The sequence below is a fragment of the Arvicola amphibius genome, chromosome 5, assembly GCF_903992535.2.
Source record: "Arvicola amphibius chromosome 5, mArvAmp1.2, whole genome shotgun sequence".
In the NCBI taxonomy this organism is placed as follows: domain Eukaryota; kingdom Metazoa; phylum Chordata; class Mammalia; order Rodentia; family Cricetidae; genus Arvicola; species Arvicola amphibius.
The window spans coordinates 133090029-133115379 of NC_052051.1; the positions used below are offsets into that span (position 1 = coordinate 133090029).

General features: G+C 38.9%; 1 protein-coding gene across 2 annotated transcripts in view; it reads right to left on the reverse strand.

Moving 5' to 3' along the window:
* The window catches only part of Fbn2 (fibrillin 2), a 202600-nt gene that overhangs the window by 119815 nt on the left and 57434 nt on the right, over positions 1 to 25351 (reverse strand). For both annotated transcript variants that reach the window (XM_038330380.1, XM_038330378.1), the window contains exon 7: positions 16455 to 16580. In XM_038330380.1, the coding sequence (XP_038186308.1) occupies positions 16455 to 16580 (126 nt within the window). The remainder of the gene's footprint in view (positions 1 to 16454; positions 16581 to 25351) is intronic.

Below are 25351 nucleotides of genomic sequence, written 5' to 3' on the forward strand. Positions count from 1 at the left end.
GGCAGTAAAACAGAAATAGACAGTAACTATAGCTTCAGGCATCCCCTGGGCCTTCTGGCATGCATCTCTGAAGTCAAGGAGAGACTGCTGTAGTTCTCTTCTGTTCTTCTAGTTGATGACCTTCACTACCTTTCTTACCTAATTGTCCTGGCTGCAGCCTCCAACATAACTGAGCAGAAATGCTGAGCAGACAGTTTACTTCCTGCGAGTGGAGAAAAATCCTTTTGGCACGTAAGAAGATGCACTAGATCGCAGTGGGGAAACTCCTCTCAATAAATTCCTAATTTGTAGATCTTTTTCATTGGGAAGTGTCACTAGAGATGTTGTTTCTGTGGTTTTCCATGTTTTCCTGCATCTTCTGTGGTGATCATGAACTTTAATCTACTCTGACATCGTTTAAAGATGCTGAGTCAATCTTACATTCCTGGGACAGATCTTTACTGGTAGTGATGTATAACTGCTCATCTGTGGAAGATGATCTTATAACTGACAATGAAACGTAATTATTTTTATACAGGACCTCATTTTTTTTTATTTGCAGATTTTAAACAATTGAGACTTTTCAAACTCAAATACCTGTTTTGTTAAGAAAAATTCTACCAGAATTTTTATTTGATATTTTTGAAGTCATTGATTTTTTATGCTATCCCATACTAAATTCAGATTTCTAAATTTATCCATTTAGATTCTATCCTACTTATTACATTTTTACTATAACAATAAATGATGATACTTTAATTTCTCAAAACAAGCCAGTTAGTTGGAATAACATACTACTTTTTTTTTACACACACTGTATTTATGAGATATTTGAAAAATACAATCAAAAAGACAGGAAAGATGATAGTTATGTCCTTTCTAAGTGATCATTGTTTCACCTGCAGCTCTAATTCATAGATATTAAGTTTAGTTATCAATACATCATCTAAGTTTTATGGAAACGGGTTAAATGAGATGGGTGTTTAAACAAACACAGAGACTTTAGCTTCTAGATGATGAGTTTCCTTAAGAGGCAAAATATTTCAAGCATTTTTTTGGAATAAAAAATAAAAATTAAAATCATGCTTTGTTTCAAAAACCTTCCAGTCCATTTCTTCCAACAATGAAAACCAATCGATTATAGACATGCTATTCATTCACAAACTCAAGAAGTGACTGCTGATTAAAAGTCTTGGATTTGCCACATACCAAGAACTAATTATGCATGGTCTGTAACTGCCAGGCATTTGCAGTCTGCTGAGAAGATGGCTATAAAACAAATCATAAGATGGCTTATTGCCCTGGAAGACATGTTATAGTAGTATTCTAACTCAATGCAGTTGTGAGGTTCAGAACAAGTACTTGAAGTCATAGTATCTGAAAAGGGACCTTAAAGAATATGACAGAAATGAGAATGTTTTTCCAGATAGGAAACAGTGAGAGTCAAAAGTATGAAGGGAGTCTCTTGGGTGAGGAATGAAGCTTCCTGTGAGCTGAGGTCATTTATATAGAAGATAAAACCGGAGAGTAATTAAAAGGCCTAGAATACTTTGCTGCCCTTGTTTTGGAGCAAAGAGGGGCACCTGAATCTTGGAATTTACGGTAGAGGCTAACTAGATTTCCACTGCTAGTTAAGAAGACAGTCCAGTGTTGGTTAAAAAAAAAAAAAAAAAAAAAAAAAAAAAAAAAAAAAAAAAAAAAAAAAAGACAGGACAGAGTTATTAGTGTGGACAGGGGATGTGGAGGTAATCAAGCTTTAGTTAATGAGATCAGAACTTGGGGAGAAAAAGACAAAGGTAAGAGTTGCCTAAATGTAAGAAGGAAGGGTAAGAGAAAGACACAGCAAGGTTCATTAGTGGCTGGAATTAATAAATCAGTAACGCAAGACAGAAGAACGACAGAATGGGATTTTAGGGGAAATCAGTGGCCTCTTCGTTAACACTTTGAGTTAGAGTATCTTGAAACAGTTGAATTTTGGAAGGTGATTGTCAGCCAAGGACAAAGAATGATGAAACCACCAGGACAGATAAAATTAGTGGGATGGAAGTTACGAAGCAAAGAGAGGAGATCACAATAGAATCAATAAACAATTATTTTTTAATTTGTAGAAAAATAAATCAATGACATACCCTCTAAGTCTACTGTTGCTTTGAGAGCTTACTTCACCCTTACTGCTTCCTAAATCAAAAACTGAAACTTTTGCTTTGCTTTTTCGTGAGCCCATGTTTTAACCCCTACTGACATGAGACAAAGAGCTTGAGCTTGAGACAGCATTCAGGTGACCAATGAACGCTCATCACTGATGTCTTTGAGTCATGCGCACCTGGGCCGAGAAATGCTTTACTGTTCTCAAAGATGTACATTACTGGGTTATCAAATCTTAAATCCAATATAACAATAAGTATCATACTCAGGGAAAGGGTTGAAAATGTTCCCCTACACATATAGCATTTAACATGGAAAAAGCTGGGCTAGACAAATGGCTCAGTGGTAATGCACTTCCACATAAGCATGGGAGTCTGTGCTTGTATTTCCAGTACTCATTTACTTAAGAGGACACAAAGGAAAAAGATTGTCGAACTTTGTCAAGATAAGGCAAGACAATTCTTCAAAATTCTTGATTCATAGAAGAGTCTGCCAGATATTCTAGCATTATAGGCCAAAGGTTTGATGCTCCAATGCTCTGGGTGACTGTCCAGGTAGTTAGATGTCTCTGTCATTTCTAAGTTTTTGAAGGTTTCTTGCAATGCACTTTATTTATTCAGGTAATATAATATCCTTCTGAGGTGTTTGATGGAGTTGAACACTGGATAGTTACAGTTATATTTTTCCTTAATTATGATAGAAAGTAAATTAGGCACAAAACTTTGGACTCACTAAGTAGGCTAAATAATAAATTATTTTCTTTAAAATTGCCAAATATAAATGGAATGGATATTGTAAATGGTATTCTTACCTTATAATTGTTCTTATTGAATATATAGCTTTACGATGTCAGTGTTAAAATCTTTTCCTTTTTATTTAGACAAAAGGGGGAAATATTGTGAGATATTTGATTATATTATGTAAAGATATGTCACTGTGATTGGTTTAATAAAAAGTTGAATGGTCAATACGTAGATAGGATTTTAGGGGTAGAGAGAACACTGGGAAGAAGAAGAGCAGAGTCACGAGGAGACATCAGAGGCTACAGAGCAAACATCATGGGCTTCACAAAGTAAAGGTAACCAAGCCATGTATAAGAAGGTAGATTAAAAGATATGGGTTAGCTGGGCGGTGGTGGCGCACGCCTTTAATCCCAGCACTCGGGAGGCAGAGGCAGACGGATCTCTGTGAGTTCGAGGCCAGCCTGGTCTACAAGAGCTAGTTCCAGGACAGGCTCCAAAGCCACAGAGAAACCCTGTCTCGAAAAACAAAAAAAAAAAAAAAAAAAAAAAAGATATGGGTTAATTTGAGTTATAAGAGCTTGTTAGTAACAAGACTAAGCTATTGACTAAACTTTCATAACTGATAAGTCTCCAAATCATTATTTGTGATCTAGTGGCCCAAAGAAAATTCCATTTACAAAAGTACTCATGAGTAATTAGCACAAAGTATTGGATATGCAACACTTGACTCCTACTCAAGCATAGCAAGAGCTCGGCATCTCTCCCCCATTCCAAACACAGAGTACTGAGAAAAACCATGTGGAGACAAAAGAGAATATCAGATAAACATTTCCCTAGACCATCAACAGCATGTCAAAGTGATGGCTTGAGGTGAGACCAAGGACTTGCTACATTTCTTCCCTGGATGCTGGCAGTGGTGACCAAAAGAACAAGACTACACGTGGGGACAGAATGGTGTGACAGTGTGGCAGCAGGAATAGTGCCTGCTGCCAAGTCTAGGAAAGTGCCTTTAAAATGGCCTTTGTGTCTTAGCATAAATGGATGCTAGCGGAACTTTTTCATGAAGAGCTTTACACACTCACTTAATAGGAACAATAGCATTTGTAATAGGTTACTATTGTGCAGTGTAATAAGTGGTTCCCTGCTGACCTGGAATCGGTGCTGCATCTTCCTAGTTTAAAGTAATTCAGGCACAAAGTGCTGGCAGCAAGAGGCAATGCCATCATGATGCTTTGTGGCATGGTGACAACATCTGGGAAACTATTTCCACCTCAAAATGTAAAAGTCACTGAGAACATAGTTAAGCAACGTGAACTTTAGTTTTCGATATATATTCCAAAATGATTTCCTTGGAGAGCAAGGAAATAACTCACCAACAGTGGTTAACTGCCTCCCCCACCCCCCTTGAACCAACATTTTACTTGGGGTGAAATATTTTGTTACGCTTTGTTGATCCAAATTAAGACTCATGGGAAACACCATTACATTTATAACATGGACTTCTAGGATAAATAAAACAAATTAATCTTCATAACTTTACAATACTGATGAGTCAACATGGTAAAACCACCCATGTGCAGACTGCACCTCTAACAGCAGAGGGGAAGCCCGGTTAAATTGTCCTCCAATAGCTTTCTTGGTTTTTATTCCCACTACCAGCTCTGAAGATCAAGCTCAGAGTCCCACACCTGCTTAGTAAGCACTCTGCCACAGAGCCGAATTCCCAGCAGGCCCTCACTAATTCTTTACCAATTCCCCCCACCTTTCACAGTTTCCTTCAAATTTTCAATGAGGAGAAGATGAATTGAAAGTCTCTCTTGAAGGATGGATAAACCTAAAATTTTATGAACATGAAAGTCAGGAAATTCCAATGTGAAATTTCCTATAACCATTTGGACTTGGCAAAGCTTCAGGAATTCAGTACTTTGTACTCCTGCTCTCATTATTAAGCGGGACGTAAAACCTTGATGCTTTAAGAAGCATTATGGCAATCTACTGTAAGAAAGCTGAAGAAGTTGATCATTTCTCAATGCGCTAATCACACATTTATGAGTAATTTATTTTTATCTTCTAAATAAATGGTCTCAGGTGAAACTGAACCCAGTTCTACATTCCACTGTAGTAGTGTAATGTCATGAGTGCTAAACTCCCCCTGTGCTTTTCAGTTTTTCTAGAAAGGAAACCAGAAAATGAAGTCTCTATGCTCACTTGCTAAATACACACAGTGTACAATTCCTGCAAAGAAAGCCGACCTTCGATTGCTGAAAATTGTCCTAAGAGGTTCTGTGTTTCAAATTTCAGTTTAACTTTAAATGTAGTGGTACATAGCTGGGGAGGCAGATTGGAATTAGAGAACTTGCCCCAAATGAGCATGGCCCTGTTTTCAATCTCCAACACTTCTCAAAAGCAGTTGTTAATTTACTCTCTATATAAACACTATCTGTGTACATATGAAAGTGGATTATGTAACTAGTATGGAAGGGTCACTCTTCAGGCTCAGCCTATAACAAAGTGCATACCTGGACCCTCACAAGGAAGTGGTGGAATCACAAAAATTCATGGAGTCATTTTCTGTAGAAATTGAAAATGGCTGACTCTACAGCCTTCTAGTTGCACAGATGAACTTGAGTAGATTCTCACCCTAAGTGGCCTGATCTAGACACACCATCTCTCTCTCTAACTAGCTGATGTAGACACACCCATATCTTTAACTAGCTGATGTAGACACACTACCTCCTCCCACTCTAACAAGCTGAAGTAGACACACCTGTTTCTCACTCTAACTAGCTGACGTAGGCACACCATCTCTCTCTAACTAGCTTATGTAGACACACCATCTCTCTCTCTAACTAGCTGATGTAACTAGATGATAATGCATTCCTGCTACTTTATAACTGTGATTTTGCTACTGCTATGAATCATAATATAAATTGTGATATGCAGGGTATCCAATATACTGTCGCAATCTACAGGTCGAGGACCACTGGTTTAGAAGAACAGCAACAACATGAAATTACACTTCTGAATTAATGAATCTGCCATTACTGTCCCTTTTGTTTATTTATTTATTTATTTATTTTTTTGGTTTTTCGAGACAGGGTTTCTCTGTGGCTTTGGAGCCTGTCCTGGAACTAGCTCTGTAGACCAGGCTGGTCTCGAACTCACAGAGATCCACCTGCCTCTGCCTCCCGAGTGCTGGGATTAAAGGCGTGCGCCACCATCACCCGGCTTTACTGTCCCTTTTGATGGAGGGCATAAAGTTTACTGCACCTTCTATTTTGAGGAAATTCCAAATTGAACTCACTATCTTCTCACCAACACCACCAGGGAAACCTGTCCTACCTGTTTATTATAATTGTTTAAGGGGAAAGGAAGTGCTGTTTGCCCGTGACATCTGTTTTACACGTATGAAAAAAGGTGTTTTGGAGGTTCTTGAATTTTACAGGGATCAAGAGACATTCAAATACAAGAACTATGTGCATTACTCTACCTATTTTTTCAGTGCTTTATAAAAGGATGTGAATACACATTGGCACTGGTAAAATAACACTGGTTTCTAGCATTTGATCTAGAAAAGTGTAATTTCACAATTGCTCTTATGCTACATACATTTAATTAACAGAGTATCAAATGCCCACTGCCGTGATTTGTATGAAACTTACTAGGGCATGGAGAGCACAGCCAGCAAAGAGCAGACAGGAATTAGCTGGTTCTACCTTCCCTCAATACCATGTCATTGCCCTCAGCAGGTTATCAGACTAGGCAAATATATTCTCCCATATATCAATTATAAAATTTTGAAAACTTTTGCTAGCTTGTTAAGTCTTACTAATTGGATTCTGTGTTGAATGTCCATCCCCACTGAAATGATATATAAAAACTCTCAATAATTCGTGCCATGAAAATACTGTATTTTATAACACATATGGAAATCATTGGCAGTAAAGTCGATCACGATGACTATATCAAGGCTGAGACTTTAATGTGCTGGTGTTGGCATAGCTCCTACCAGCCTGACGTGTGGGTACTTGACTTTGCGATACAGGTATGCCATTCTCCTCCCTTCCCAATGCACATTCTGAATAATACTTCACACCTAAGAAACTCTTTCTCTCTACATGCTTCCTCTTACTTGGGAATAAAACTATTAAAATACAATGATGGTGGAAGTTAAAAATGCGATCTGCCTGTGTGTGTGTGTGCATGTGCACATATGTGCAGGTACTTATGCATGTGAAGGCCAGAGGTCAATGTCGAGTATTCTTTTCTACTCTCCATCCTAGTCTCTCTGTCGTAATCATTGTTGTTGTCTTCTTCTTCCTCCACTTCCTCCCCCTTTCTTCTTCTTTTGAGGTAGGGGCTTTTACTGAGCTGACTGTCTAGAGTCGCTTGCCAGATTGCGCCAGGGACACCCCGCCCCCGTCTCGACCTCCAGTGCTGGGGTTATAGACATAGTCTCCAATTTAGCCAGGTTAGCTCAGGGCTGCTGCTCTGCTCTCCCTCTGGAGTCTTTATTACCACAACTCCACCGCACTAGTCTCTCTTTCTTGGAGGTGGTATTTCTGTTTATGAAAATGGGGGGCATCTAAAGGTCAGCCTGATAACCCCACTGCTGGTTGCCATTCCTAGATGGTTTATAGGAGAACAGGCACGCCTAAATTCCAGTTTTGATTTCATTTTCCACGTGAATTTGCTCTAAATTTCAGTCCACTATAAATATATCATAAAAAGAATTTTTAGGCCATAGAAATTTTACTATCAATTTTTCTGAGTACAAATGATTATTTCTTGTAGTGGCATTTCATTTGTATTTTAATAAATAAACCTTACCTGAAGACCAGAGAGTAAAATCGCCCCACTGGTCAGCCTTACAGACCAGTCATTAGTAATACACACCTTTAATCCCAATAGACACACTAGTTGCCATAGAAACCAGGCAGTGAATGCCTTTAATCCCAGCGATGCACACCTTTAATCCAAGCTCTAGAGATGATTATAAAATGGGAGGAGATGGTTCTCAGTCTCAGTCTCATTCTGAGATTCCTGGAGGCAGGATCACCATTTTAGACTGAGGTAGGGGTAAGAGCTGTTTTGCTTTTCTAACCTTCAAGTCGAACCCCAATTTCTCTCTCTGAATTTTTATTAATCGTGCATCAATTCCTATTTTAAATAGATTATTACTATTCTTAGATGTTTCAAAAAAGAAAAGAAAACAAAACAAAACCATCAGCTGGTGTACGATATGAAAATATGTCTTCCCATTTTTTTCCCAAATCATCCAATTTTTATGTTAAAATACTGAATGAGAATCCCCTCAGGTCCTTCCACTGATAGTCTATGTGAAACAAGCAAACCCATACACACATTTCTTTAGGGTTATGGTTAGAATATGAGAAGATAGGAAAGCTAGGGGACAGGGGTCTTATACAGCCTGTGCCTTATGTCAAGCAAGTTTATTAAGAACAGCATCTCATGTACTATTTTTTTGTGTGAGAAAAATAGGACAGAGTCAGTAAAAAGCCATCATATGATGGGATGAAGTCAGCTCAGCAGGGAACTAATCAAACAATGTTGCACAAGGAGAACACAGGATATCTCAAGGGCATCAGAGATCAAGCATACAGCATCTTGGGAACTAATAACCACAGCCCTACACGGTGGGAAGAGTAGGGTTCTCCGAATCCAAAGCCACAGCTTCCCCTAGGCCCTGGCCTCAGGCCATTACCAACTCTACGAAGCATAGTCCTGGTTTTAGAAAAGGAATTATGTTCCTTTTCTATAACCAGGACTTAATGGAAAGTCTCAGTTTGGTCTAGCCTTCAACACAAAATACTTTATCTTTTGAATGTAAATGTTTTACAACTTGCTTTTGTCATGGGAAATATAAATTTAATACACTTACATAAACATATGAGGTAACCACAATTTTTTAAAAGGTCATCATTTCCTATTTTGCTCCTTAAGTCCACTACTGTAGATATAGTTTACTGTATTTTGCCAATATAGAAAATAAGACATAATTTTATGTCTATGGTATTAAAGATGAATATAGATAGGATAACATTTTAGGATTAAAATTAATAGATTAAATGATAAGAACATTTATACCTTGGTAGTCAAAATATTCCTGATATTTTTGTCAGGAATTTATGATTATATTTATGGCCTAAGACCGTTAGTGAAATTAGAATTTTATTTTGTCATAGATTATTGGTTAAAAAAGTTATCCCTGTATTGGTGTACATATTTTTATTCTGTGTAAGGAAAAACATTTTTAAAATAGCAGTCAAATAATTGCCTTTGTCAAGTGAAATCAGATCTTTGCTTGTCTTTGTATTAGAAATGTTCTTATTGATTCACAGAATTTCTTAACATATTTTGAAAAATTTGTCGTTATCTGTGCTAAGAACAGCGTCTTTTCACTTTTCCTTATGCCTTTTATTCACGTTTGTGGAGTTCTCTCTTTTATTAGCATAGAATTTATTATAGACTGGAATTTACCCATTTATTCTTCTACAGATCCAAGGTTGACAAAATGTTGGAGTTATGTCTTCTTGGGCCTAGGACTACATGACATGTGACATTCCAATCTAATATTTTTCAAATTTAATACCCAGTTATCTCAACATCATTTGCTGCACACTTGATCACCTCCCTGATAGACTGCATGATATGTATTTGTTTTGTTTTCCTGGACTTTCTTTGTTGAATGTCTTTGGGCCAGGCTGTCTGCATGCTAAGCCCCCCACAGTCAAGGAGAAAGTAACTGGGCAAGTCACCTGTTGGTCAGTGTGTTGGGTGGTGTGTGACTCCACCATCTCCCAGATCTCTCCTGTAACCCACTTCTTTCCTCTCCCTTTCTCACTCAGTCTTTACATCCCATCAGAGTATATGTCACTTTAGACAGGAGATAAAGAAGCCAAAGATGTGAAGAAAAAAACCTCTCTTGGGAGCTTTACGGGTTTTCAGTCTTTGAGGAGAATCCTTCAGAGACACTTCCTGTTTTTTTTTTTTTTTCTTAATGCCTAACCCCAACCCTAATCCTAACCCTAACCCTAAGTTTCTTGGACCAAAAAGCTAACAACACAAACACTATAGTAAATAATTTATATCTTTTAAAGTCATGCTTTAGTCTAAAGTGCTGTCTGTCTTCCTAGTGCTGGGATTAAAGGTATTGTTATCACCTCCTTAATTCTTTTTTTTTAATTTATTTATTTATTTATTTATTTATTTATTTATTTATTATACAATATTCTGTGTGTATGCCTGCAGGCCAGAAGAGGGCACCAGACCCCATTACAGATGGTTGTGAGCCACCATGTGGTTGCTGGGAATTGAACTCAGGACCTTTGGAAGAGCAGGCAATGCTCTTAACCTCTGAGCCATCTCTCCAGCCCCACCTCCTTAATTCTTGACTTTTAAAATTTCACCTTATCTTTCCACAGAAGTGGTAGGACTATTTCTCTAGGGTGGTGCTATGGACCCCTTCCACGAAGAAGGGAATTATCTCAGTTCTACTCCCTTAGCCCAGACTCTTGCTTTCCTAGAACTACTGAAGTTCCATAGTCTTGGTAAGGGGATTAGTTCAATGAAATGGTACAAAATAAATCATATTTTAATGAATAGATACTGTACCAGAAAACCCACTAGCTGAGTATGTAAATGAATCAATAATCCAGAGAGGCAGCAGAAGGCATTTCAGTGGGAAGTAAGCTTCCTAAAGAAGTAGACCTTGTGGGCCAGTCTCCAGAAAAGCACACATATACTGGTTGTGAGGGGATGCTTCAAATGCCCAGTCCAAGAAGAGAATGGGGATGGCAATTCATCTGGAGCCACAGAGCTCCTGGTTACATACGACTGTTGTCATCAACGACTTGGAAAAGCTTCTTGTGAACAGGCGGGCCGAAGAGAAGAATAAATGACTAATTTCCATGTTTTCTATCTTTGTTACATCAGGCAGAGCTGGCATGTTTTCCATTCATGAAGTTTACTGACTCCACAGCCAGTGAGTGGACCACAAAACGGCATCTAATTCTGACCTACTTAGATATTTCAGAGACATGCCTCAATACACAAACTAAGAAAAGGCTGAATTGCTTTGCTATTGCTCAGTGGGCTGTGCCCCCTGGGCTGTGCCTCTCTGGGCTGTACCTCCCATCACCCACCTGTCTGATTGACAGCCCTGACCAAGAACAGGCTAGATCTCAGTAATGCCACATTATAGTCACATTACCTGGAGGGAGTTCCTAGGCCTTTTGTGCTTTGATGTTTCCAGTGGGGAAGTAGATTAGTGTTAGTAGGCCACCCTCGTGCTCTGTTGTGATGATTCAGTAAAACAGCCAGCATAAATTGGGTTATCTCACTGCCCCGGTATTGCCAGAGGTTATAGTAAGTGCACAGTGAACATTAGCCATTATTATTGCTACATGGAGTCTGCTGGCAGACCCAGGCATGAGAAAAATAACAAAGCAACCTAAAACGCAGTGAGATTCGTGACAGAGGGATTAAGTATGTTTTATTATGAGGTCAGGAAATAGGTTTAGATATGGCAGTCTAAACTTCTATATTCAACAGAGGGAATAGATCTGTTTCAACCTCAAAGTTCTAAGCTTTCTGTGGGATTTAAGTGATGTTGGTTTTCACCAATTTTTTTTTTATAGGTGACCTGCAGGGCTTCATCAGCTTCCATTGCTAACCACTGTCTTCCCTCATTATCCAATCCATACATAGGCTTCACTCTAAGAAATAGCTGATGCATTTATTTTTTTAAATTAATTTACTCTTGGAAATCTGAGTAAAAGCAAATAATTTTTGTCCTACTACAGAGAATTTATCTTCCCAGGCTTAGTGAAGCAGAGTTGCAATAGCAGCAAAGGACACCATGCCAACGCATTCTGGGAGTGTCCCAAGCACAAATAAATGCATTTGCTGTCTCAGACTCCAAGGGGCAAGATGCTGTATAAATGAATACACCAATTCTAATACACTAATTCTGACCTTCTTAGATATTTCAGAGACATGCCACAATACACAAACTAAAGACTCTTCAGGATAAATTTAAAATGAGCGACCGACACACAGGGAGCACTGGAAGAAAAAATTGTGACGCAGCTTTCCTGCCTACACAACGCGCCTAGACCGAATAAAAGGCTCAGGAATGTTACAGAAGGTACGGTGGGGATGAGGGGAGAACATCTGGAACCCACTTGTCTCTAGCCATGTGCAGGGAAAAAAACAAACCAACATAGCATGTTTGCGGAAAGAAGCAAGCGGTACAGTCTCAGTGGTGTGTCAGCATACTGCACGGACCTTAGTGTCTCCTCTTCATTTATGCTACCAGGATATTTATATTCATGAATGTCTGAGTGGGATAAGTGGCCAGACCAACCACCTCTTGGGATGTGAAGGGATCGTTTACTCCACTGAAGAGTCATTGGTCTGCTGTCGGACAGAATAGGAAATAAACAAGGCCATAGTAGAAACTATCATCAGGAAGTTTATGGAACTGTGCCCCTAACCAAAGAGAAGAGAGAAATGGTTTTCTTTTCACACACATGGACAAATATGGATGTGTATCTATCCCAGATGTGGGCTGAGATTAAGGCCTTGACCAGTAGACTATACTGAGCATGAGAGGGGAAACCAGTTGCAGAGCAGAAACATACCAGGTCACCTATATTAAACACAGCAGTCTCCACGATGGCACCTATATTAAACACAGCAGCCTCCATGATGGAACCAAGGCTCCGGCGTCAGACATTAAGGAGATGTAATCTGTCCTCTCCCTGAACCAGAACATAAGTCATTCGTGCACAAACTCCCACAACTGGCAGATCAAGCCTTTGACAATTGTTGGGACTAATGAGTCCTGGCCTTCAGCTGCTCTTCCCTGCTAGAACCTTCTAATTGAAGTTACTAGAAGCTGTGCCTAGCTTAGAGGATCAGAGGATGGGATTTTCATCTGTTGGCCACTGACTGCAGTGTATTTAAGCCTCCATAGTGCTATTAAAGATGGGCTTTGGGTATCAGTGTTTAAAGGTCTGCATGTCTGTCTGTCTCTGCGTGTGCATTCTCAACCTCCAGCCCCTTGCCCAAAGCTCACAAATTGGGGTCTAGCGCATAGAGCGCAGACGGGGCCGTGGTGCGTGGCAGACAATAGTGAAGGAGGATGTTCTAATCCATGAGCAGGCATCAGAGCTGTTCTTCCTTCTTCATAGAAGGCAAAGTTTCCCTAAGCTCAGAATGACAGGCCAACATAAAGAGACAGTAACACAGAAGATAAAGGGCACCCACCACAGTTAAAGTTTATCTTGGTCTCCCAGTGGTGGATACAACAAAAATGAAATAAAAATGAAGGTTATCTCCAATAACCCCAGGTTCTGAAGACGGACTTCCTTCCTTCCAGAGACAGGAAGATTGGTACAAATTTAAGGCCAGGTGGACTGTATAGTGAGTTCCAGGCATCCAGGGCTATATGGTGAGTTCCAGTCTCCAAATCAATCAATCCATCCATCCATCCAAGAAAGAATAAATAAATAAAGGAAAAAAACATTTTTTTAATATTTATTTATTTATATATTATGTATACAATATTCTGTCTGTGTGTGTGCCTGCAGGCCAGAAGAGGGCACCAGACCCCATTACAGATGGTTGTGAGCCACCATGTGGTTGCTGGGAATCGAACTCAGGACCTTTGGAAGAGCAGGCAATGCTCTTAACCTCTGAGCCATCTCTCCAGCCCCAGGAAAAAACATTTTTAAAGGAAAATGAAAGCTGGCCCAATGAAGGAAATTTTTTTTTTTTGGTGGCAAATTTCCTCTTTCCAAACACAGTTTTATCCTGGTCTCACAGTTCGCCCAATTTTTGGACATGAACTCGGGTCAACAGATCATCATTTTAAAAACTTCAGCTCCTGCTGGTCAGCATCTATTGGTAAGGAGTTTGCCACACCTATCAGAAATCTCTCTCCGGTCTGGGTGTGGTAGTGCAGAAGGAAGAGCTTCTGTCCTTGGGGATCTCATTCAAACATTGGGGAGAAACAGTCAACAGACAGACAGGAAGTACGATGACATCACAATTCCTCAAAATCCACAGCCCCTTATTGTGGTTTCCTACAAAGATAACATCGCCCCAGGCGCTCACACTCACAATTCTGTGGCCGTTTAGTCTGGGGCAGACAGAGAAACTTAGACATTCAGAGGTTTCTTTTATAAGAACAAAAGCATGGGATTTCATATAGTTAAAACAGGAAGGACATAATTTAAAAATAAATCTGCCAGCATTCCATTTTACATTTTAACACTGAAATATTAATACCTAGGTTCTGATAATAAAAAGTAACTGCTGTGGCAATATTTCTAGTGAGAACATCCATCAATTTGAACTTATGACAACACAATATTAAACTATATGTGAATACAATTCAAAACCAGACATTGTATATAGTAGCCAAAGCTCTGGTATTCCAAGGTACACTTTGATATCAATTGAATTAAATAATTCTATGTAAGGACTGTTTGCTCTTTTATACACAGGAACAGTATTACCCAAAGAAAACTGATAATGGGCACTTTTAAGACATCTCTAAATATATTTGCCTTCTAACAAGTGGCGCTTTCACAAAACTTTCGGGTTTCTATTCCTAATCAACCCTTGTTCCAATTCCTCCATTTCCACAAATCACAAATACTAAATCATATAATTCTTTCTGGGCAATGTTTAAATGGAGCTGGCTGCCTGGACAGGATGTAAGCCAAGACATGACTGGCTTCGGGGCCCTGGGTGGTGCCTATGGTATAGCTCTAACTCGCCTTCCCAGAGAACTTGGCGAATGGAAATAAAGAGTGGCCCTGTCTTCCCCTGAGCCCTGCCTTGGCTCTGCATGCTCTTTTGATGCAGCGTGATGGAGAAAAGACTTCTTCCACATTCAACTAAAAAGAAAGTCATTGTTTGATGTGGGACGGAAATGTCACAACCACTAGAATCAGCCAGTGGCTGCGCCTTCTCACCTAGAATCAAAGACTGACTTTTCTTCCCTCACTCTTGGATAAAGTCTGGAGTGAGCAATAGGATAAACTCCTCCAAACACCAAGGACGGAAAATTGAAATAGTAGCACTCTTTTGGTAGACCATTTAATGTTTGGTCCATTTCTTGCACTAATTCTGATAATTTCTCACATTAATGCAAGCGTTTTTTAACCTTTGCATTTCAAGCACACGGATGATCAATATCATATTGAAGTAGTGCAAATACTTGAATATTATTAGAAAGAGTGTCCGAGACATTTTATTTGGTCCTTAAAATAATCAACGGCATTCTCCTCACTTTGCTGTTGTGAGGATCAAGAAATTAGCTGGCAACACTGTTAAATGTGTAAGACTGCGAAGACAAGTGTTGACCGACTATAACTGAATAGAAGAACATGGAAAGTAGAAAATGATGCTAGCACAGGATTGTGTAGCTAGGAGCGACACAGTAGCCTCGATGCCCATATGCTACCTTCTCTTTCCAAACGGCACTCAGATTCCCGTTTGCTGTGTACAATGAAGTACTCCCTTCCACTCTCTCATTTTCTTGCCCATATAGATGGGTATGCTGCTTTATAACTGGTCAGCATAAAGTAATCGAACTCCTTCCTTCTATTAAAGGAAAAACCTTAACTAGAGTAAACGGGGATCTTTTTGTACAACTAGCTAGAATAATTATACGTTACTGTCTTTAGAAAGTACCTTTGGGCTAGATGGTGGCTTGGAGTATAAGCATGAGGCTCTAAGTTCAGATCTGCAGAATTAATTTAAAGGTTGCTGTGGTAGCATTTATGTAATAACCCCAGTGCTCTCACAGTGAGACAGAAGGCAGAACAAGGAGAATCCAAGAGCCCTGTCTCAAATCAGATGGAAGATGAGAATAGGCACCTGAAGCTGTCCTCTAACCTCCATAAACATACAATGGCATATGCACACCAAAGCATGTGCATGCCTGTCCTCACACACAGGAATATTGTCCTCACACACAGGAGCATGCACATACACACACACACACACACACACACACACATACACTAGGCACACACACATGTGAGCGTGTACACACACAGACACACACACATACATGGACATATGCACTAAAAATTTACCTGTGATGACATAAATTGATTAAAGTAAGGTAATGATGGAGAAGTTTCAGTCCTGCTAAAAGCATTCTAAAAACACACATGATCCTTGAAGCTACATGCGTTTAGACATTTCTTAAGTTTTATAATGATAGAGACTTTATTACAGATAAATTAGAACAGTAAATTTACTTGAAACGAATTCACAGATGAAATGAAACCTACCTCATGAAAGAAATTATAAAAGGCTAAATGTCACTCACTCTTACTACCTCAGAGGCAGTAAGATCAGCCAGATACAGAATGTTCACGTCAAGGCTATAGGATAAGCTCCTAAAACCAAATGCTACGGGCTGCACGCACACCTCCATATTAAGATAAGAATCAGGATTATTGTCGTTAGTTTGAGAAGTTCCAAACACATAGTTTGGATTCAGGGTTGCAGCCACCGGCCTTGCACCCTCTGCAATCTCACCTTCGCATTTCTGAGTCGTCTCACTCTGCTTGTGGCCAGCAGGGCATCTGCACTCGAAAGACCCCACCGTGTTGATACAGTTTCCTCCCTGGCACAACCCCGGAATCGCCTGGCATTCGTCAACGTCTGCAAGAAGAAAACATTTTAAACATAAACGAAATTGATTCCCAGACCAGATCAGTATTTTTCTTTTATGCCTGGGAGAAATGTTGTTCGAAGACAACAAGCTGAGGGAGGCAGGCCCTCTCTGCATGCTTGTTATTCAACTTATGTACATGGTACCATGCATGTCACACGGGTCTTCCGGAGATCCACCTGTGTTGGTCTGTGATGGAGGAGTGTCTATGTGTTAATTTCATTGGCTAATGAAGAAACTGCCTCGGCCCTTTAATAGGATAGAAAATTAGGTAGGCGGAGTAGACAGAACAGAATTGTGGGAGAAAGGAAGCAGAGTTGGGGAGATGCTTCAGGCAGTCACCATATGCAGTTGCCATGCCTCTCCTCTCTGAGATGGATGCAGGCTAAGATCTCTCCTGGTAAGCGACCACCTCGTGGTGCTATACAGATTACTAAATATAGGTTAAAGCAAGATATGAGAATTAACCAATAAGAGGCTGAAACTAATGGGCCAGGCAGTGTTTAAAAGAATACAGTTTCCGCATAATTATTTTGGGTAAAGCTAGCCGGGTGGCGGGACACAGCCTTGCCGCTACATCTACAGGTCTGTGCTGTGGACAATTTACTGATTTGGTTATGTCAAGAAATGCTTCTTACTGTGTGTTTTCCTGGTTCTGACACAGAGTTTGTCATTATCTTCTCAGTTTCTTAGTGAATGGTAGAATGAATGCCTCCAACGTGCTTCCTCATGGAGCTCAGTGACTATGAACCTTGAGAATTCAAAGGCACGAGATCTCTCTGCCATGGAAACAGGGCAGAAGCCCTGGACAGGTCGTGTGTGTGTGTGTGTGTGTGTGTGTGTGTGTGTGTGTACACCATACAAAGCATAGAAAGTAAGTCATGTAAGCACAGGGGTTAAACTAAAAGCAGAAATGACGAAGACCTAGGGCAAAGCTCAGATATTGAAATGTAACAATATATTCTGTAATAATGTATGAATCCAAACAGAAATCATAAGGCAAAACTGAACGTGATTTTACTTAAACAATGAAAATATACCAAATAAGGCTTGTGAGCTATTACTAAACTGGTAGCCAGAGGTGAATGCTGAGCAGCAAAATGTCTATACTGTAAAAAAAGTTAAGTTCTATGCCCAATGGTCTAACTTTTTATATCCACACAATTTAAAAGCATTAATTCAATATGAAGTGAATAAATTCAAGAGAACATGACAAAATATAAAACAAAAACCATATAGATAACTACTATAAAGTTAGGGTCTGGGAATATGAGTAAAATTGATGTATCGTGTCAGTATTCATTACAGATATAAGAAAAACTTTATTTTCTAATACAAGTAATGAGAATGAACTTATCACTACAGAGACTACAAAGATAAAAAAGATCTAAAGAATGGATGGCAGAAATTCAATAATTAAGGTGAAATAGACAAGTCTGTTGAAAAGCACAAAGCCACGGCTCAGTCAAGAACAAACAGACATTAAGAATAAAGTATATCCATTAAGGCATTCTCATTCACAGTTTAACACAGAGAACACCTCATGCCTCAGTGGATGTGCCGCTGAAGCCTGTCAAAGATTTAAGGGGGAAATGACAGAAATTTCATCCAGACTCTCACAGACAAAGACGTGACGCTGTCCTGTAGATGTGACTAAGAAGATATCTGTCTGACATCAAAGGACACCAAGACAGTACTAAAGGAAAGTACTAAAGTCCTCTTCCTTAGAGGGGACTTTTGTTTACATGCCCATATGAAGTGGTTGTCCATGTATTTAACAAACACAAGACACCAGGTGAGTCGGCACACACCTTTAATGCCAAGCACTCACGAAGCAGAGGCAAGTTCCTCTCTGTGAGTTTGTGGTCAGCTTAGTCCATATGAGTTTATTGTCACCCAGAGCTTCCTTGTGAGATCTGAATAAAAAGGGTAATGCTGCTCCACTTTACGTGTTCTGGGTTTTTCTCTTTTGCATAAAAGCACGTGTGTAAGTTTCCGTTAGAGTTTCTTATTATTTTCGGTAAACCCGCAAACAGGATACCTTTGTGCGTAGGAATTCGAGAGCTTGAGCTTACAAAAGACAGCATATTTCTAGGATCTGTCTATAAAATCAGTGATAATAATCCAAAGAAAGTTTGTATTAAAATTAAATCTCAGAACATTTTAAAGACTCTCTGGTTCAAACAAAAGTCAACTCAGAAATAAAATACAGGACAAAAAAGTTTAGATACTGAAAAACTAAAGCATTAAAGGATCCTACAGGCCAATCCTTATTACAGCACAGTAGAAAACATCACTGGGAACTTCTTTTCCTAGGAGATAAGCCAGAGGAAGAACATGAAGTGAGCTGAAGCATGGGTCCAGATTAGAACCCTGTAGCATGACTCATAAAACCTCAGCCTACACGGGGCCTCTCCAGCAATTTCCCAGAGCGGAGAGAAATCTGCCACGACTGTATTCATTGTGTGGTTGTTTAAAATGCATGTTCCTAGGGGAAGCCTCCCAGATCCACAGCTATGTAGCTCTGTTTTTATTTTTCTATAGAGAAAAGCAACTGTCACTTATTACTTTTATAGTTGCTATAAAAATAGTACCTTTCAAAATAATGCCCCTCTAGCTTCAGGTATTTTATACCTGTCTATTTTTAAAATAGTTTGCAGCAGCTGTCAATGTTCATGGTGTTCTTTGTGAGTTCATTACACAACAATACTCGCACATTTAATGTTGTGGCAATGAAACCCAGCACTACTGTAATGGAGTAAGCAAAATTAGCAGCGTGGATTACACTGTAAAGTAGGAAGATTTTTATGCTAAAATTTTATAACTTTACATATTTATTCTCCTTCATTTTAGTGTTGTTAATTATATTCATTTCACTGGGGAAAATAAAGACATCTTATTTTGACATGTTGAAAAGCTTTAAAAAGGATTCACAATAAGAACACAAAGAATATTTTAAACAAAGATTTACTATTAGAAACCTTCAAAAAAATCTTAATTTTCCTAAGTGGTTTAGATTTACGTCTAGATCTTGTGAGTCTGTTCCCCTAAGACTGTTTTCCCCATAAAAACACTCTCTTGAACCAGCCATGGGAGCTCATTCCCCAGATCTTAGCTCTTGGGAGGCTGATAACAGAAGGAAGAAAAGTTAGTGGGGTTAATTGTTTCAAAATTAAAAAAAAAAAAACAGCTAAGTGATACTCTAACAGAACTCTACACGTGTCTTAGAGGCAGATGAGGCTAGCCCTTGAAATGAAAGAAGGAATTGCAAGGAGGAAATGGAAACGGAGAATCTGGAAAAGCACAGCAGTGCTGTCTGCAAAAGTGAGGGGCAAACCCAGCCTGCCCAAGCACATCTTCCAAAGCCAACACACAAGGAGCAACTGCTTCCCCACTACCCACACTGCGCCCATGTGCTTCTCTTCATTCTGTCAGTGCAGCTCACCCCACTCATTAATTTACATGTTGGATTATTTCAAATCGCAAGCAAAGGTTTGATAGCATTAAGTTAAACCTTTGGAAACTCAAGCCTTACCTAACTACTTAGTGTTTTCTATTAAGGTTATAAATAAGATACGTTTAAAAACGATATGTTATTACAGTTTATGAAAATGCACTCTCCAACTTTCTCCAAGGACTCTTGTTATAAAAGAATAAATGCATTATAAAAACTAGCATTCAGTGACACATTTTTTTGTTCATGCCCGAATATGGAAAAATGTGGTATAGACATAAAACCATGACTCATTTATAAGTACAGGGCCACGGTCAAGAAAACAATTATATTTGATAATCTTTAACTTTTTCTTTCACCAAAATTAATTCAATTAATTCTTTATGTGTATGAGTGTTTTGCCTGCATCTATATGAGCCGTGTTCACCCACTTATCTCTGCTCCTTTTCCCGACTGCAACTGCCATGAAACCAGCTGCCCAGCACTGACACTATGCCACGCACACCATGATGGACTATGTCAGCTAAAACTTGAAGCCAACACAAACCCTTCCTCAAGTGGCTTCTTGTCAGGGAGTTAGTCACAGCAACAGACAGGGTAAATAATGCAGACAGTTTAAAACCTTTCTTTGATATCATACTTTAAATATTACCAACTCCATATTTTCTCAGTTGCCTTTACTTAATGCTTAAAATTCTCCTTTGAAGATCTGTTTATAAGAAAGACTTCATTATTTTTAATCTTTGGGACAACAATGTGTGAATGCTGCATTTATTTAAATGTAGTTCTTTGGAGGGCATATTTTCCACCTGCCTTTTTCTCAGGTTCTTTCTCTCTTGACCTCAAGTTTTTAAAAGATTTTCCCCATCTGACTCCTTGTGTTACTGTGAAGGTCTGAGGTCTATGACTGTCCCAGAATGATATTCTCCTCTTCAGCTGGACATTAGTAGCTACAGGTCTAGTTCTTAGTAGGTTTAAACACCAACTGAAGGTTGATGATCCCACTCCCCACCACCAATGTTTAGAAACCCCCTGTCCAATGCCCCCCCCCCAAGAATTCCCAGTGATCACTGCTGACTCTAACCATTGTTTCAGAATCTTATTTTAGAATTGTGAGCTGTTCTTAGGAAGTATCCTCTTCGTGTGTCTGCCAAGCTGGAACAGGGGATTAGCTTACTATCTTCAATAGAGGCTCCTGTGATTGAGTTTTAAGTAGTGTTTTGGATTGCATAGTAGTGGCTCATGTTGACAGAATGCTCATTTAAAATTAGACTTGCTCATTACATGATTAGTTTGGTCAATGTAGATAGGCAAGATAAGTGTGTTTGGGTATAACTATCTTCACTAATTTATATTAACCAAGGTAATAGCCAAATCTCCTTTTCAACCAAGAACTAAAATTTAATAAACAAACAAACAAATTTCTTCACCATGTTTTTAAGTTTTGGAACAAGCAGAGACATTTCAAAGCCCAATACTTAACTATCAATGACATAAATTAATAATTGTATTACTTTTGTCTTAATAGAACTAATGATTTGAAGGGGATACATTTATATACAAGTATAAAAGACAAAATGTCAGGTATTAATCTTAAGTAAAATATCACTTCTAAATAGAATATATGCATGTGAATAGATAAAACACAAACTATATGAAAGTAGTATCCACATGCAAATAGCTGTCTACATAGGACATAAATCTCATAAACATTCTTAGAAGGATTTAATACAACCATCAAAATTTTGAATTCACTTGCTTTGTGATAGCTTGAATTTAAAGGTTGCTATGAGCTAACTTTGGTCACTTAGTGCCATGTAAGTGGACATGGCACACCACTAAGTGTGCATAGAGAACAAGACAAGAACTCACTCCGCTTTCAACATTAAAGAAGTCAAAGATTGCTAAGCACCCCAAGAATGCACACCTGACACTGCTTATCCAGTTATAGAATATCATCATAGACAGAGCTAAAACTTAAAAAGTCAAAACAATAAATCTTCCTATTTTCTCCAAAGATTAAGTTTCCTAAAGTATCAGCCTAATTTTGTATTGCTTCTCATTTCTCACAGTTACTGTGTTCTTTACGAAGCCATGTTGCTTTATTATTTCTTAAGCCATGGACCAATAGAAACTGCAAGAGCCACAGGGTAACCAACTCTCAGAAATGGCCTGCCTTGGTTAGTATGATCAGTGTTTTGGAGCCGGAACTAAGCAATTTCTATTGTCTTCTACACATCTGACATTTGTTGTTGACCTAAAAAATTCTAAACATCCTATAAAGTGACTAACCAGTATTATCAAAAAAATGTGTGATATGTATGGCAGTGTGTCATTTTTAATGTACCGCCTCTCCCAAACTAACTTGGCAGAAGTGTTCAGGAAACAACCTAGGAACAAGAGAAAATGAAATCTTAGAAAGCTCTAGCCTAGAAATCTCCTAAATTGAGGATTACCACGGGTACGGAAACTTCCTAACCGTGCCGTAATCTTGAAATGAAGCAGAACCTCTCATCTGGCTTTCCCAGACATTTTAACTGTGCGTTAAGTTTCCCTTTGCTTCTATTACTGTGCTAGTCTATTAGAGTTTTGAGGCAAATGAAGTCCAAAACTTAACTTCTGCTGCATAAGCAAAACCAAGCAAGTAAATCTTAGGACATTACTAACCCCTGCCTACAGAATCCCAACATTGACGACACATCCCTTAAACAGTTGTGCTCTGAAATATGAGGCCTCTGCCAGAACCCCGAAGGGAAATAGACATGCACATAAGGATGAGGAGATTTAATAATTGTGCCTACCTCGGCTTCATGTCCTTTTAACCCAGATGATTTCTTTCCTTGAAATACTAAGTTTGAAGGCATTTAAATCCTGCAACCATTTCTTGGCCCAAAGGGTATTTACTGCCTTTGCTGTGTGTGCAGTCACACTAGGCATTGTCCGACATGCCCCAAGCTCACCAGTGAATTAAAAGATGCCTTCCTTTTGAAATTACATTCTATAGGCAAGGAACCAAGCCAGGGAGAAAAGAAGTGTATTAGAAGCTGAAAGGTGATGTAGAATAAAGAAAACACATTATTATAATATTTATCCAATGGGTTATCTTATTTTTAATAGTTACCTATGCCTATGGTGTCCTATGTACACTAATTCTCTAGAAGCCTCTAGAGAAGAGTAAATACTATCTAGAATGTATGACAGTACATCTATACATAAAGAAAATAGTTTCAATCCTCAGACCAGTGAGTGTTCACAAGAAAAATAGAGAAGCTTCCTATTTGTAGTGAAGAATATTAAAATCAGCATTTAACACAGCTTTCATCCTTGAAGTTTTCTCTGTAATTGTTACTAGAAAGCCTCGTAAGTCCACAAGTCCACCTGGCTTTCATTCTTGATAAATACTCCTTTTCTGATCTGTGGAGTTGTCTTGTCATTCCCTCAATGTCCCTGGAGCTCTTTTCTGAAGATCACTATGACACAGTGATTAAGATGTGATTAATTCACACCAGTATAATCACGGGTTGTCTTAAAGGAGCCAAGACAGTTGATTTCAGTCTGGAGTATCCGCACACATGGGCTACCTTGGGAACAGGACACAGCTCTAAGCACAAAGCTTTTTATGCTTCACATACTTGAACACAGAGCTTCACAATAATTTTACTCAGGACTTTAATGATGGGTCATTTTTTTAAAGATTAATTTTTTTCTTTGTATGCATGAGGTTCTATGTGCTTTCAGATGAGGGCAGGTACATAGAAACTCTGTCTCAAAAAGCCAAAATTTAAAAATAAAAGAAATAGAATTTAAAATAAAGTCACATAAAGATGGAAAACACACAAAGAATCTGGATACTGTATGTTACTGTGCTCTCTTTGAATTGTTTGAATGCAGAGGAAGGAGCAACAGCTGCTAAAAGATATTTGCTTATAAATGTTGCTGAATTAATCCAAGATAGGTATTTTAAAAATACCTTGACTTCAAAATTGAAGTCAAAAGGTATGCTACTTTGGAGAAGAGATTTTGCTTTTGTTTCCACAGGAAATAAGAGGCTGTGGATTCATTCTGAGTTAAGAAAAATCAGGTTTGATCAAGGAAGACCATCTGAGAAATCTCCAGTAGGAACAGATGGCCCAGATGTCTGAGTTCTACATCCAGAACAAATTCAAGATGCTGCCTGAGATGATCAAGCCTCACAGAATACTCCAGTCAGGACTTGATCATAACTCTAAATTTTCCTTAGTTCCCCATAAGATTATCAGTGCCCCCAACCAGCCAGAAGTAGCCTGGAATACTATGCCCACATTCCCCCAAAATAGACTATGGATATTTTCCTTTGTTTTAAAAGGGGGGGGGAGTGGTATGGGACAATTCTGTATTCTGTCAATTATGTTTTAAATAAACGTTGATTGGCCAATAGCCAGGCAGGAAATATAGGTGGGACAACCAGACAGGAAATAGAGGTGGGACAATGAGATCAGGAGATTCTGGGAAGAAGAAAGCTCTTCCTGTAGTCCTGTACAGACACAGAAGAAGCAGTATGTAACCTGCCCCAGTGAAAAAGGTACTGAGCCATGTGGCTAACATATAATAGAATAATGGGCTAATGTAAGTTATAAGAGCTACTATGAAGTCTGAGCTAATGGGCCAATCAGTTTTATAACTTATGTAGACTTTCTGTGTGATTCTTTGGGACCTAATGACTATAGGAACTGGGCAGGACAGAAACCCCAACAAGCAGGCCCTCATGGTACAGATCCCTGGAGCTCAAATTAGAGGCAATAATGAGCCTCCTAATGTAAATTTGGAAAACCAAATTTGGTTCTTCTGCAAGAGCAGCAAATACTTTTAACTGCTGAGCCATTTAGACAGGCCATGGTTCTGTGCATTTTAATATCAATTTACCATATGAGGTCACAGTGGAACTTTGCCATTCATATCATCATGTCAGTGTGCAAAATGTTCTTGGTTTGGGAAGCCTTATAGAATTTGGATTTTTCAACTTGGGGTATTATGTAGATATCCTTCTAATAACACTACAAAACTGGCAAAAATCTTTTGAGGCTACTATTTATTTTTTTAATTTATCAAATTGCTCACGGTTTATTGTTCAGCGAACTAAGGTTATTTGTGCATCTTCAGTTGTAATTTTGGCATGGAGGACACACTGGTCTGCTTCCTAAACTATGACATTTATTCAATGGGGCTGATGCCATCATCACATCTGACATACTTGCTGACTTCAGCCAGAAACCTTCAGCTCTAATCTTGGTCATGATTTACTTATAATAGTTCATCTAATGTCTGTTT